This window comes from Maylandia zebra, linkage group LG14, assembly GCF_041146795.1.
Source record: "Maylandia zebra isolate NMK-2024a linkage group LG14, Mzebra_GT3a, whole genome shotgun sequence".
Lineage (NCBI taxonomy): Eukaryota > Metazoa > Chordata > Actinopteri > Cichliformes > Cichlidae > Maylandia > Maylandia zebra.
In genome coordinates, this window is record NC_135180.1 from 2,265,170 (window position 1) to 2,280,267 (window position 15,098).

General features: G+C 41.3%; 1 protein-coding gene across 6 annotated transcripts in view; it reads right to left on the reverse strand.

Annotated features, from left to right (window-relative positions):
* The window catches only part of usp32 (ubiquitin specific peptidase 32), a 65,260-nt gene that overhangs the window by 40,556 nt on the left and 9,606 nt on the right, over window positions 1–15,098 (reverse strand). For all 6 annotated transcript variants that reach the window (XM_023152386.3, XM_023152387.3, XM_014407712.4 and 3 more), the window contains exon 2: window positions 4,880–5,007. In XM_023152386.3, coding sequence (XP_023008154.1) covers window positions 4,880–5,007 — 128 coding nt within the window. The remainder of the gene's footprint in view (window positions 1–4,879; window positions 5,008–15,098) is intronic.

Below are 15,098 nucleotides of genomic sequence, written 5' to 3' on the forward strand. Positions count from 1 at the left end.
CGCTACTCAGGTTAAACATGATATATGAGTCACTTAGATAACTTAAACATGTTGTTGTTTGGCTTTTTTTGGTGTTTTATTTGTTCCTGAGTAAATCGGTTTGTCTGAGATTAAAGTTATAGTTTTTACACAGCTGAATAAACGTCAAGCAGACAGCTGATTATCAGAAGTGTGAGATGCTCCAGAATTTACTCCGGTGTCCTGTTATATCTTAGATAGCAAGGAGTTTATTAAACTTCACCGAAACAATCTGCAAATTTCATTAAAATTTAATAAACTATCTTTTTGTCTTTATTTTTAGTTAGCACAGACCTTAAACACTTAACCATCTTCTTCATTTAAACCTGCATTTATTTATTTATATTAAAAAGTGACAGAAACTAAAAATACTGATGCATTCACTGATCCATGTATAAACTGTAAGTCAGGTTTGTATTCACTGCCATCCCGACTGCCAAAAACCTGCAAATAGTATTTATTGAATACACACACGCACAAAAAAAATCTCAGTGGCTTTATGAAGAGAAACGTGATCAATTTCAGTAAACGCACATTTGTGGGAAAACAAAATTAAAGGGGAAGTCCGCCGATCTACATGCAAAAGGTCAACCGTCACAGAAAGCACATTTCACCTGTGAGAGACAGCGTGTCTTTAGTGTTTCTCAGGAACATTGGTCAAGTCATAATTCTGACGATGTGACGAGTCCACGAACAACAACAAACTGGACAAAATGTGTTTAAGTTGGACAAAGAGTAGAGCTGATGAAGACACACAGGTCGGAGTGTTTTTGGAGCTTAACTCAAACTATGAAACGGAGAATTCGTGTCCACGAAGCTCAGAGCCAAGTTGAGTCGTCAGGTTGCAGAGGAAACCTCTACAAGAGCAGATTAGTTCTTTATTCTTTTTAAAGCTGTAAATATTTTGTTACTGTTACTCTTTAAATATCACTACACGCATATAGTTTCATACATGAAACTGACTGTGGAGTCCCCAGAGACTGTGGGGAAGTCCTCGACGCAGCCAACTAAAGCACGCTTCTTAACTCGTCTGTCTCTCCTCCCACTCCCACTCCCACCTCCCAAACAGTGATCGGCTCAAACCTTGTTGTTATATTACATGTGGAAGGTGTAATGGTATTTGTGTTCATCCTGAAGCATTTGGTAGTTCACCATGAGACCTTCTTGCTACAGCACACTGTGAGCAACAATAACTCCTTGTACTTATACATTAATTATCAGGATTTATCAGCATATGTGTGCCTGAGGAACAAAATACCAGTTAATAACTGTTCATCCTACTGAGATAACACTGAGTGAAAACAAACAAAAAACAAAACATCAAGCCAACATGCGATTTATCCAGTACATAAAATCTCTGGATACTTGGCCACGAATGATCGTCAGCACCGTCATTATTAGGGCTGGGTTTTGATTATCGATTTATCGATTAAAATCGTGATATCGATTCATTAAAATCCTGAATCGATTTTTTAATATAAATTTATTTTGCCCGAAACGCCACAATCTCAGGTGAAACCTCACAAAATTTCAACAACCGCCAAACAGCTAAATAGTAAATGAGAGCAGGAACACGGATTCTGCACAAAGACGTAAACACACAGCGCCGACGGATCAGAATCAGTGAGATGTGACTTTCTCACCGACGGCACGGACACGATCAGGGCTGAAAGCCGACAGCTCGCTGACTCTGATCTGTCGGCGGGTCGAGCTTTGTGTTTACGCCGTTTTTGCGCTGATTCTGAAGCTGTTAGTTTGATGTCTCTCCAAACAATATTGACTGAACCAGCAGCAAAAGAAGATCCAAACTACGCTTCACATAAACATCATCATGGATTCACTCTGACTTTTACTGTTTTGCTTCCACCAGGATGCACAGCTCTCTCTCTCTCTCTGTACTTCAACAACAGTTTCCCGTCTAAAAATCTGTTTTCTGCATTATTCACTTGCTTGTTACGCACAAGTCTACCGTTGTTTACAGCGCTGTCGGCCGATGTTTTTTTTTTTTTTCTTTTACTTACTTCTGAAAAGAAAACCTAATTTCTGCTGTTCAACAGGCTTCTGAACAAATTGAAACTTTTTAAAAGTATACAAAATACAAAACGCCGTGTCTCTAATAAAACTGCTGTAACGTCAGAGGTGATGTTCATATGCTGGTTAATGATTTTCGTTCATTTTTGATCTACTGCAGAATATTTTTATAAAATCCCAGAACAGGAAAATCACCTTCATGTTTTTCTGTTTTATCTTCAGCGACTTTGACACAAAGGCCTCGCTGTGATGCTCACACCTTTGATAAAGTCTGGAAAGTGTCAGCTTCCTTTTTATAGATACAAAAATATGTAAATGTACTGATCAAAATTATAATATTTCTGACTGTCTGAGGCAAAATTTCCCAGATTTAAATCGAATTGAATCGAATCAAATTGAATCGAATCGAATCTAGAAATCAGTGACGATACTCAGCCCTAGTCATTATACACTTATGATAAAACACCAGATAAACCTCTGAGCACTGAACAGTGCGTGTTCCTTGACTGACTGATTGGGTCGGGCTTTCTTTGAACTACCAGACTGTGCAGTAGCCACGGCTATATTTGAAGACACCAGCAGCAACCTTACATCTGGACTGCTGTCACCGCAGTAACTGCTGCCATGGTGACAAAGGAGAAGAAGGAGGGAGATGACACGTGCTGTAGTGAAGACATGCAAGCCGTGTGTTTAATAAGCAGCAGATGGAGTGGGGGGTGCGCGATGACTAACACTGGCCTTACTAATGCACTGAGGAGACAAGGTAGGTGTTGTTATTGTATGCTCAAGAAACTGGCAGAGCAGCGAGCCTTAACTGAATCACGCACGTTTTTGTTTGCCATTGTAGTGTTTTTCACAAATGTACAGCGTATGCATAGCAGATATGCACAATCCAGCCACAACACGTGGTTACATTTTTATGAAGCAACTGAAGCTACAGAAGAAAGCAGTGGGACACGACAGAGGAAAGCCCACGTTTGGACTGAGATAACCATTTGCTGTCACCTCGCAACTAAGACTGCAGAGGACAGCAGGGGACATGTGCTCTTGAACAGTTAGAGCAGCATGATTTATGATATAATGTGAGGAAAATGCATTCCTATTACACAAGCAAACTGATTTTAAACGATTGTGAACTTTAAATGGTTGTGCCCACACAACGTGCATGACACGGCACAAAAAACACAGGAGAAGAAAAAGTGACAGGCAGGTGTGAATTATGTCAGAGCACCTTTATCAGTAGTTCATGTTAGGATCGTCACTCCATCGTAAAGTCGAAATGCATACAGAGCAAGGACAACAAACTTCAATCAAAACCTCGTTTTTCTTTTTTTCTTCATTACATAAACAATCATGTGCAGAGCGGTGAGGGTAGGTGTGTTTGAGCAAAGCAGACAAGACTAAAGAAACCCTGTCGTCAGAACATTAGGATGCTCCCATGTGTCTGACTGGACTCTAACTCCCTTAAATGCCCCAAACAATGAAGCAGGATCTGTAATTTGGGCCATATTTGCACACACGCTATTCAAAACCTAACATTGGTAAAAGAAAGAAATACAAAAAAGAAATCTTCATTCAACTTTCAAGTAATCCAAATCAAACTAAACTCTGGAAATTCTATTATTTCTGTTTAATACAGACACATTTAAAATGATTCAGGCCGCCCTCTACCTGTCATTTCCCTGGAGCAGTTTTATAATTCAGGTTATTCTGAATGAACAGCCTGACATCTACCAATTTAAACTTTGTCATACAAAAAGCCCATAAACCAAAATAATTAAAAGGAATGAACAAAGGAATTAGTAGCTCATTTCAAGAGCAAGACCAGGTTGCTGTCAACACAAAGCGATCAGTAGCCCAATAAAAACCAAACCAAACCCGAATTAAATAATTAAATATCCATCCATCTGTATAATTGAGCCGTTTGTACATATTAGCGCTATTTCTTACATTTGTAAACTCTCTGACATGTTGCATTATTTAAACAGTTTAGTCTGTTACTGTCTTGTTGGTTACTGTCAACTGTAACCCACAGAATTTAGTCAGGGATTAATAAAGCATTCTGATTCTGTCCTCTCTATATCTATATGTATAGAGAGTAAGATAAACTGCCCATTCTTCGATGACTATTACACTTTGAGTCTTTACATTTCATTTCAGTCTATATTCCTCCAGAGTATTTTTAAATCTGTCAACTTCACCAGAAGAAGAAGAAGAAGAGCAGGTTTCAAATGTGTAACATGAGAATGACAAGTCGTAAAAAGTGACAAGAGGAAGCTCTGTCAGATGGGGATGTGTGAGGGAAACTGTAGTCAGACTATATTATACGTATATCGTCATACTGTTGCATATACACCAGCTGTATATATCAAGTCTAGGTCTGTGTTGATTACTTTAATGATTCAGTTACTTCAAAGAAAAACAGACTCTCCTCTGTATCTGCACGAAGAGTCTCCTTTAAGCAGCTATAAATAAACTGGAAACAACGTTGCTATTCTATATTTATTCCCCTGCAGAACTTTGGCTGTTCTTTAGCCTCGAACATCAGACTGATGCTTTTCAACAGGAAACACAGAGCTATAAAATGGTAATGATACCTTTTTATTGGATCAATAAGTCTTTCAGTGGAATGCAAGGCTGAGCCTAATGTGAGGTGAAATGGCCCCTCACTACAACTAAAATCTCTAGCTTGTACTTACAATAAAATCCTTCATACAAAGCTCGTTGGTCACACTGCTAAGGCATAACCGAACTGATTTTGTTGGCTTCCTGGAAACTGCCGCCACCGTTACCCACTCAGAATACGTGGTGTGACATCATTGTGGCTTACCTCTGCGACTTTAGGGGGAACTCCATCTCCCAGCACTTCCCTGTAGAAACACTGCTGGGTCATGTAATAGGAGAGGCCACTGGTTCTTTTGAAGGCATCTTTCAGCCGCTTCAGTTCCACATCAGTGACTACAGAGAGACAAACAGAGATGGGATTACATCAACAGAGACGGAGAGCTGATCTGCAGTTGTTTGCGAAGTCATGCTACAAGTCTGCAAGAGAAAAACAGAATCTACGAAAGATAAACAGTAAAGAAACAAGCAATGGCTACAACAGTTTAAAAACTGTATTAGGACCAAGGTCTGGATGGTCCTGAAATACGTCTTTAATGTTTTTAAATGTCATTGTTTGAAGCTCTGAGGACTAGACGCCAGATTTCTTTCACCTTCACTTCACTAGGACTGCAGCACAACTGTTGGCAGCAACACAGAAAGAATGACTTCCATCCAATTACAGTAAACAGAGGAAGCGCTTTTAATGCAACGGTTAAAATGATCTTCTAACAGAAGCGCCTGAAAAAGAAGTTTAACGGTGTCATGTCGTTAATCCATAGATTAACTCTGGAACAGTTGGTAAAAATGACAAAGCTGCTTACACATGTAGTAGTAACTGTGGCGCTGTAGCGAACAATGTCACCGACTATACACAGCGGTGACAGCAAACTGCTGACTAACGGCTGAAAAGGATCCTGTTTACAGCTTCCATGACCACATTGTAGCTAAATGATCAACAAGATACCAGTAGGTGCCGCTCATCTGATAGGCAAGGGGTCAGCGTGCAGTAAAACGGAATCATTAACTGTTGACTTATCAGCTTTCAGCAGCCAATCACAGTTCAACAGGGATAAGCTGCAGTAAATTAGCAAATACAAATGTAGGTACATTAGTTAGAAATTGAGGGCACTTTAAAGACTCCATATGAAAAGCTGGTAGTGCTGGGGTTGGAGCCACAGCAGCATGACAGAACTGCTCGACTGGTTTTGACAAATGTCTGATTAGATTGGATGACTGGTCCACCTGCTTCAGGATTGGATGTTGCTCGTCAGAGGGTAGCCTATCAAATGATCCAAGCGCAACTTTGATGTTTTCTGAATCAATGATAAACTAAAACAGTGTGTTTCCTGTTGTAGTCTTAAGAGACTACAAATAACGGACGTCCTTAAATTTGACCTTGTCTGCATTAAAGTGTGGCTTTAAAGAAAGAAACTTTAGTCATTTCAGTATGCTCATTTTCTACACTGCTTATGTAATTGCAAATATACAACTGTTGTTTGTCACAGTCAGTGTTGGGGAGTAACGGAATACATGTACCGCCGTTACGTATTTAAAATACAAAATATGAGTAACTGTATTCCGTTACAGTTACCGTTTAAAAAGGTGGTATTCAGGATACAGTTACTTTGTTGAAATAAATGGATTACACTGCGGTACTTTCCTGTTTCATTTTGTCGCGGGTCAGGACTGTTTGGTTTTGTTTGACAGCTACGTTCTGTTGTTCCAGGCGGCAGCGTTACGGTTGCCATGGTTACAGGGCGACGCTCTCTCTCTCTCTGCGACTGTGTGTTTCCTGGGTGAGAGAGCGCATTTCGTTGTTGTTGTTGTGCTAAGCTAACAGGCAGAATGCTACAAGCATAGCTCTAAAGAATGTAGCATCATGGGCAGTGTAGTCCGTGCTGCAGGGAGAATGGACTGCCATACACGTTATGTGTCTGTGAGCGCGAGGAGGGAGAAAAAGGCGAGTGGAAAGGTACGAGTTGTCATGGAGGAAAACGGGAGCTGGAAGCATGTAAATATAATAATAACCACTGCAGCCAAGAAGAGTGCCTGACGAGCCCAGTTGTAAGTAAGCTATTAAGACTCGACTGTACACCGTGTTCGTGTTTTCCTCCGAAAACAATAAGTTCCGTTGGAGCAGTCTTTCAACGCCTCTCTCTGTCTCTCGCAAGAAAAGTTGACCCACACAACAAAGTAAAGCTAGTTTTCGGCTACGAGCCGACAGGGACCCCGCCGTTTTAGTCAGAGGTCCCTTTACTACAGCTCGGAGTCGCGGACCTTCAGTAACAGTAATAAATCACACAGCAATAGTACATTCACGTTGTTGTAAAAAGCATGATAATATATTAAGTAATCCAGAGTATTCAGAATACGTTACTGTCATTGAGTAACGTAACTGAATACGTTACAAAATACATTTTGGGGCATGTAATCTGTATTCTGTAATGGAATACATTTTAAAAGTAACCTTCCCAACACTGGTCACAGTACAACATATAGTGAACATGCAGTGAAATGCTTGTGTCCTGAACTGTGGACAGGCTGCAGACGTAGCCACGCCACTCCAGGGCTTGTTTCTAGCATGGGGGTCATAGCCAGGACCCTTACTGGATACCGGGTGGAAATCAAACTTGCAACCCCCGCTCCAGAGGTGTGTAGTCTTACCACTACACTATGCAGCTTCCATTACAGCCATTGCTGCAATTACACCACTTGTGGCTACTTGTATTTATATGCCTCCACCAATCAGAGAGGTTGCAGGTTAGTGTTATGACTAGAGATGGCACGATACCACTTTTTTTATGTCCGATACCATAAATTTGGATATCTGCCGATACCGATATGAATCCGATATAGTGTGTTTTTAATATATTGCTGCATTTTGTATAAGTTCATACTCAAGTTTAAATAAACAACAACACTGAAGCTATTCTGTTATACCTGTATTTAAAAAAAAATACACTACACACAAAATATTTCATAGTTCAGCAAAACTGATCAATCTAATAAACTTAAACCTGCTCCATCCTCCCTATTCTGGTATTTTAAAGAGCACTTAGCAGAAATATTAAGCAACCTAACTAATAGGGTTGCAAACTCCCAGCAAAAAAATAGGGAACCACCCTCCACCTCATGATGCTTAATCGATGTAATCAACTTTAATTTGATGCAGTGTGGGAAAAAATGCACAGAAATCAATTATTTTTCAAGAATAATTAAATAGATTCAACATCTTTCTTCAACAAAATTGCAGACTGCACAGATGGTACCTTCCCAAAGGAAAAAGTACTATAGCTTACTAGGGTATATATATTAGACTTAATAGTCACTATATACTATATACAGTAATGGACTTCTATACATTTTACATCAAATTAAAACTTTGGGTGTCAGATAATTATTTATTAAAAGCTCGACATTTTAAATGAGAATAAGAAAGAAAAGTATGTCTTTGTGCCCCCTTTTCCCTGTTCATGCCCTATCGGCCCCCCTGGCTAAACTTTGCTAGATCCGCCCCTGCACAGTTACCAGCGTCAGCTACGTAGAAAAAGATCCTCGAGTAGAAAGTAATATTAAATACATTCTAACAACAGCTGATCAAGCTTAAACGTGCTGCTGTTGTTCAGCCGCTGGTTTCCTCTTTCTGGTGCAAAGTGGGCCAAAAACAAACAAGAGACACTGACTCGCACAGAAAAGCCGATCAGCTGATCATTGATCAGGTTCATGATTGAAGTAGCAGCCGGAGAGGGAGGGAGAGAGGCAGTCGCTCCATAGGTTGTTAAGCTTAACGCTGGAATGCTTTACAAACATTCAGAGACGAACTTACACGCTTGCTTTACTTCTCTCTGGGATCACTTCCTCGGAGATAAAATGCTGGTTTGGTAGCGAGGCTACAAATACACACGACCGCTCTATCACGTGACCACACTGCTCCGATGTGCTACGGTTATGAGCTGAGTTACGCCGTGTCGCAAGTTTTGTGAGGTGCTTTTTTGATATCTAATGGATCGGATTACATTTTTTATTTCTCTCCGATATCCGATCCAGTAATTTACGTCAGTATCGGACCGATACTGATACCTAATATCGGATCGGTCCATCTCTAGTTATGACAGACAGGACTGTGCTAACTATGACATAATTACCATAACAGTTATTGGACTATTCTTGACCTTTAAATGTTCATTGACATATCAGCTAAACTTTAGCTCATCCTTGATTCCAAGTGTGCAACAAATCTTGAGAAATTTTCCAGAGAAGCTTATGAGATGTTGATGAGGACGGGATGGAGAGCACTAGAATCTCCATCGTCATCGAGGTATTTTAAAGTCTGATTGGAGAATATGTTTACAATGCAAGATGTTGTTTATATGATGACAAAGACACACCGTCACTGGAGATGGTGGAGACCAAAACAGAGCTTAAAAACAGATTCATGTGGTCAAAGTCAAAGCTAACCATGTGTGATAGATATGCAAACTTGCACATCCGTTAAAGCCAGTGATATCTGCACAGCCTTTGTAACGTGTGATGATTCGACTTTTTAGTGCACTTAAGGCAAACGTAAAAACAATCCCAGTCTTTCTTTCACACTGTTACATGATTACATTAATACTACCACGCCTCTCTGTCAACGCTCACATTGTTGATGCTGTCTAATCAGCTCCACTTCGACAACTGCTCTTTAATACACGTGTAATATTTTCTGTCACAGCTTCAGCTGAATCAGTTTAATTTAACCCTTCGACAGCACAAGGTCAAAGCAAGAAGCACATATGACATTTTTGTTTGCGTCTTACGGAAAACTACTCATGCCGAGTTCCATCAACAACTCCCTTAAAAGCTGTTATTCCGCCTTTATGGAAACTTTTCTTTATAAGCGTCTCTGAACCACACTCGGGTTTCTGATATCACCTATTTCGACAGAGCCAGTAGGGGCAGTAGTGCTCATGGGGTTTCAGGTTTGACCCTAAAGCCTACCCAGACACACGTGCAAACGCTCATGCACACACACTGTCACCGCGATGTTAGCCGGCAACATTCAGGCATAAACTCATTTTGAGCAATAAACTTTATTTCCAACTAAAAGTTTAAGAGGAGAGACATTAAAAGAGAATCGCTTTTACCTGGATACGTTGGTGTTAGGGTGCAACAGCTAATTCAAATAACAGTGGACTACTGTGCCTTTAACAAAAAAGCAGAGCCCGTGCACGCAGGCTAACGACATCCGAGGAGACCCGGAGAGCACGCCTTCCACCGAGACAATGCCCTAAAGAAAGTAACAACACTAAAATTCAAAAGGTTCTTCTTCTGACCATGCTCCACCTCTCCACTAAGTTTACTGACAGTTACTTTTACTGTAATCTTGCTGACAGGCAGATAATCAGTAAAACTGAGCCAATCACATACCTCTGACTTCTCTTTAGCAAGTAACCAAGAGTAACTGGACATAAATCTTTATTTTAAAAAAGTAAAAATCAGTTTAACAACAAAACAGAGTTCAAACCCCATTTACAGGAAGTGACGGTGCGGGCGCACACACCATGCATATACCTTGGTTGGCCCAGTAACCTTTGTCATCTCCACAGACGCAGTTTCACTCTGACTACTGTCACACAGACAAAGCCTTAAACTAACGGCCTCAGCTGGATCAAACTTTACTAAGAATGCACAATTTGTGTTAACGGGCTGTGCTAATGAAGTGACGCAAATAAATTACCGCAAATGCCTTTCAGCAGTAACAGCAGGGTGCTGGTGTTTGACCGAACTGACATAACAGGTATGAGGAGGGAGCTGGTGTCTCTTCAGGTAATTTAAGTAAGAGTTGTAAGATCAGCTGATGGGCAGGGTGTGACTCCACCTTCATTCTTCACATTTATTTCCACAAAAACAGAAACACTGAACCATACAAAACCTAAAAAATGTATTTATAGATACAGGCTCAGCGAGTTTGAAAAATGTTAAAGGTCACACTGCTACTGAGGCTTTTCTCCTGCCTGAGAGGACGAGCACATCGTTAGGGTGGTGTCTCCTCGCAGCATGAAGAACCCAAACCACAGCCGGGGTTTCCTGGGTGGATTTTAAATTGGCAATGATGTGGTTTAAGTCTACAGAATAAAGTGCTGTACAAATGCAAAGTAAGTAAGTGGTCAGCAAGACTAGGAAAGCATTATATAAATGTATAAAACTAACAACACGTCTGCTGGGCACAGGTGTGCTGTAAGCACAACACAGAACAAGAACCTTTTCAATTATCCTGGTTTTTGGGCACAACACATGAAAACTGTGTCAAGTGCCAAAAAAGTGCCAAGATGTGGTTTTATGAAAGGTAAGCTGACGATCAGAAGGTATTTACAGGTCACTGACAACCTCGCAGAGACAACGAGACTAAAGAAAGCCACTGTCCCAAAGAGTCATGGGTTTATCTGCTCCCTGCATAGTCCTGCACGTTGGTGTGCAGGTTGTGGTAATACTAAATATGAGTGGAAACTGCACGGAATGTAAAAAACAGACTATCATTAGAAAATAATACATGATCTCGTGTTCTGAGATAATGGATGGGAATCGTGTGTGTTTTGTTTTGGGAGAGATGAATTCTATTAAAAAAGGCCTCCGGTCCTTTTCACAGATCACTCCAGCTGCTGTAACGACACCTGCGTGCAGTCTATTACAACACAGAAATGGTTTCCTGGTGCACAGCGGTGAGAGCCACTGAAACATGGAATGACACCAACAAACATCAGCGCTTAATGACATCCACCCGACGGAGTGCAACAGCTCTGAACTGTGAACATTTATTTCGCTGGTGCCTCGTGTATCTGCTGCTTCTGCTGGCTGAAAACTACATGGGGATTTTAGCTTGCGTGTTGCGAATCCAAAGAAGCTGTGCACGTCTAACCCTACGCCTTTCACTTTCTTTAATAAGTCATCGCTGGTATAAAGATGAAGATATCCCAAAGTTAGACGTCTGAGGGCTGCTTTTTTTAAATCTTGGTCATTTTGGCCTGTATTTGTATAGCGCTTTACTAGTCCCTAAGGACCCCAAAGCGCTTTACATATCCAGTCATCCACACATTCACACACTGGTGATGGCAGCTACACTGTAGCCACAGCCACCCTGGGGCGCACTGACAGAGGCGAGGCTGCCGGACACTGGCGCCACCGGGCCCTCTGACCACCACCAGTAGGCAACGGGTGAAGTGTCTTGCCCAAGGACACAACGACCGAGACTGTCCAAGCCGGGGCTCGAACCGGCAACCTTCCGATTACAAGGCGAACTCCCAACTCTTGAACCACGATCGCCCCATTTTGCAGAAAAGCTCTGATGCTGAGCCAAAGCAAAGCGAGATTAATGGGTCAGTGAGCTACGTCGAGCTTCAAGTCAGAGTTCTTGGTGTTACCAAAGTGGCCCTCTTTGTAACTGACCAACTCACCATGGCAACTTCTTCTGAGCACAAAACCTTAGAGAAACTCTTTTATTTGCATCATATTTTAACTGCAATGTAAATTCTCTGTATTCTCTATGTGCCAGTTGTTAAGCTGTTTAGCTTACTAACAGCAAATGAAGCTACAAAGTCAGAGCAGTGCAAACTGTGCATCTTGTTGTTAGTGGCTTGTGCAGTCTATTCTTTTGGTGATGCCAGAAATCTATACATTTTTGCTTTACTTTGCTGCCAAGTCTCCTTTACACTGTTGAATTAGAAGCTACTAGAACACACAACAACAACCAAGAATAGCTATTTGATCAATGAAGTTAATTTCCCTTTGTGTGCAGGCAAACTAAAAGGATTTCCACATCTCCTTCATTAGCCGGTGGGTCAGTAAGTTTCAGTGTTTAAATGCATCCAGTTTAAAGTTTCCGAGCTAATGTGAGGCAGTTATGTTAAAAATGAACAGCAGCACCGTGAGCACACCCACACTTAAAACAATTAACTCTGATTAAAATGCTCATCGTACCGCTCTGGGCGCTAAATCACAGGATTAACAATTTTCTGCAACATTAATTTCCTGTCTTCTTTGCAACAGTGTTGCAATGTAATGTTAGATTTTATCACCATTTCAATATAATCATTTGATAACACTCACTGGAGTCGGCTGTGCTCGTGGGGATTATTCTGTGCTGAAGGAGAGTCGGGCAACACATTAAAAGCCCCTTTGATGAGAATGTGCATCGGACCCAGAGCAGAAAGCTCAGCTTAACACAGGAAGCTGATAACCACCGTTGTGATACCTGTTATGTCCAGCTGGGGTTTTAGATTTTTTCAACTCCGCTAAAGCAAAGAAAGCCCGGCTGTATTGAATTTCCCTCGTAGTGCAAGTGTTTGCATTTCTTTTATATCACTAAAATCTGCAACAGGCCAACAATGATAAACCACATCTTCAAGTATGAAGCCAAAGATCAACTTAATAGAAGGTGTGTGTGTGTACGCACCTGTGTGGCAACAGTCGATAAAGTCTATTGATTTGTGGAAAAAAGTGACAAAAACAGTGATTTTACTTCCCACTGGGGGGGCGATGCCTAACATCCATGTGATCTTACCCAGACTGAGGCACCAGTAGATCACTGGTGACCTTTTTCTTTCATCCTGCAGAAGCAGGACAAACGGCTGTCCACTCCTTTAAACCTTGCTGTTAACGATGTAACATTTTTCCACATGTACTAAAACAAGCTGCAACATCTGATGTCGTCTTTGAGCTCAGAAATGTCACTGCAGTCACACACACACAAATATTACATCACCTTGTGGATCAAGGGATCCTGAAACAGAAATCCTGAAAAGGGCTCATGGGAAGGCCAATTCTGCATACGCCCAATGCCACCCAATGGCAGTGACCTTGGCTCCTCCAGTGAACACAGCTACCCCTACTTAGCTGCCTCCAAAGTTCTCATGCCTAGCACTGATTTCAGTGGTGGATCTGCACCTAAAGAGCAGAACCGACTGCCAAGGAATCTTTGAGCAACATCAGCAGCTAAAATGTTTCATTAGATTTTAGTTGCAATGCAGGATGATGCTATATAGTTTATATCTAGTAAGGTCGATACCTTAAAATTGGACTACATACAGTGTTCGCTCGGCAGAGCCCCACACCCACTCTCCTTTTGCACACAGATCTCTGCAGATTCTCCCGTAGCAAGCAGGGAGACATGGCTCTGATCCAAAACAACAAATATCTTGTGTTGGTTTTGACACTCTAAGGTTAACATTAACTTCTGTTAAATATTCATGTGTGGGAAGAGTTGACAATATTTGAATGAAAACACAAAGAAACGACTGTTTTTAAAGGCACCAAACAGCCTTTTGTACTTTGCAGAAAAGCTGCATGTCTGTGTGATCTAGGGCCATTTATAAGTCATCCACGTTCAGGGATGTGCAGCTAGGACTATCGGGAAATATGTTTCTCTTCATGAACTGTGCACACAGAACCCCATAAGCACCTGCAGGACCACAGAGTATGCATTGGCCAGTCATTAACCTACCAGCTGCCGAGTACAAAATCTACGTGAAGCTGGATGGCAACTGCAGAAACTGGAGCAGCTAATACTCCTGTTTATGTACGGCTGCCTCGAGAGGCTGATGCTGAGCTCATGCAGCTCACTAATTTCATTTTTCTCATCACTGCTAATACAACCCCAGTGCCAAAAACACTGTGCACATAATGCAATGACTGAGGTGCAGATCCACTATGTTGTTTTTATGATCAGTTGTCAATAAAATATTTAATATTTAAAATGAGAAAATGTACCGCTTTAAGAGACGTTGTTACAATTCTGTATCCCCTCTATTTTAGCACCACTTGTGGTGTTACTGGGAACTGAGGAAAGCATTTGCTGGACTTTTGAGGGAGCAAAGTGTTTGAAAGGTTGAACCTGAGGTACGCCAGATCAGCACCATGAAGCTATACTGTGGTAACAGATGAAGCGTGCACTCGAGCAGCGTCCTGCTGACACACAAGGCCCTACCTGAAAAAGACATCCATCATCTGGATGGGAGCATATCTTTCATACCTTTCAGCCTCGGGTGCCTTTTCCAAACGTGCAAGCAGCAAATTCCATCAGCACCTATCCAATTATGTAACCCTAATACATTAGCACATCCCATAGTACCCAGGCAGATTACTAAACATCCTCCTACATGATTAGCATTAAAGCTGACCACAACATCACTGATGAGCTTAGCTTTGAGAATTACATCTTCACAAATTCTATAGCCATAAGATATATTGACAATATTGATAAATATAATTATATTAAGCAATCTGTACAAATAATATTGATGGAATTCTAACAATACACCTAAGCCATTTTAATAAACTGGCCCAGCTACATGCTGTGGGTCTGAGGTCAGCAGGGTACCCGCCTTCTACTCGGGCCTGAACCCATGCATCAATGAGAGGTGACAGCTACCCAACTGAAGACAGGACTGATTAATGCTCAAGTGCTGAAT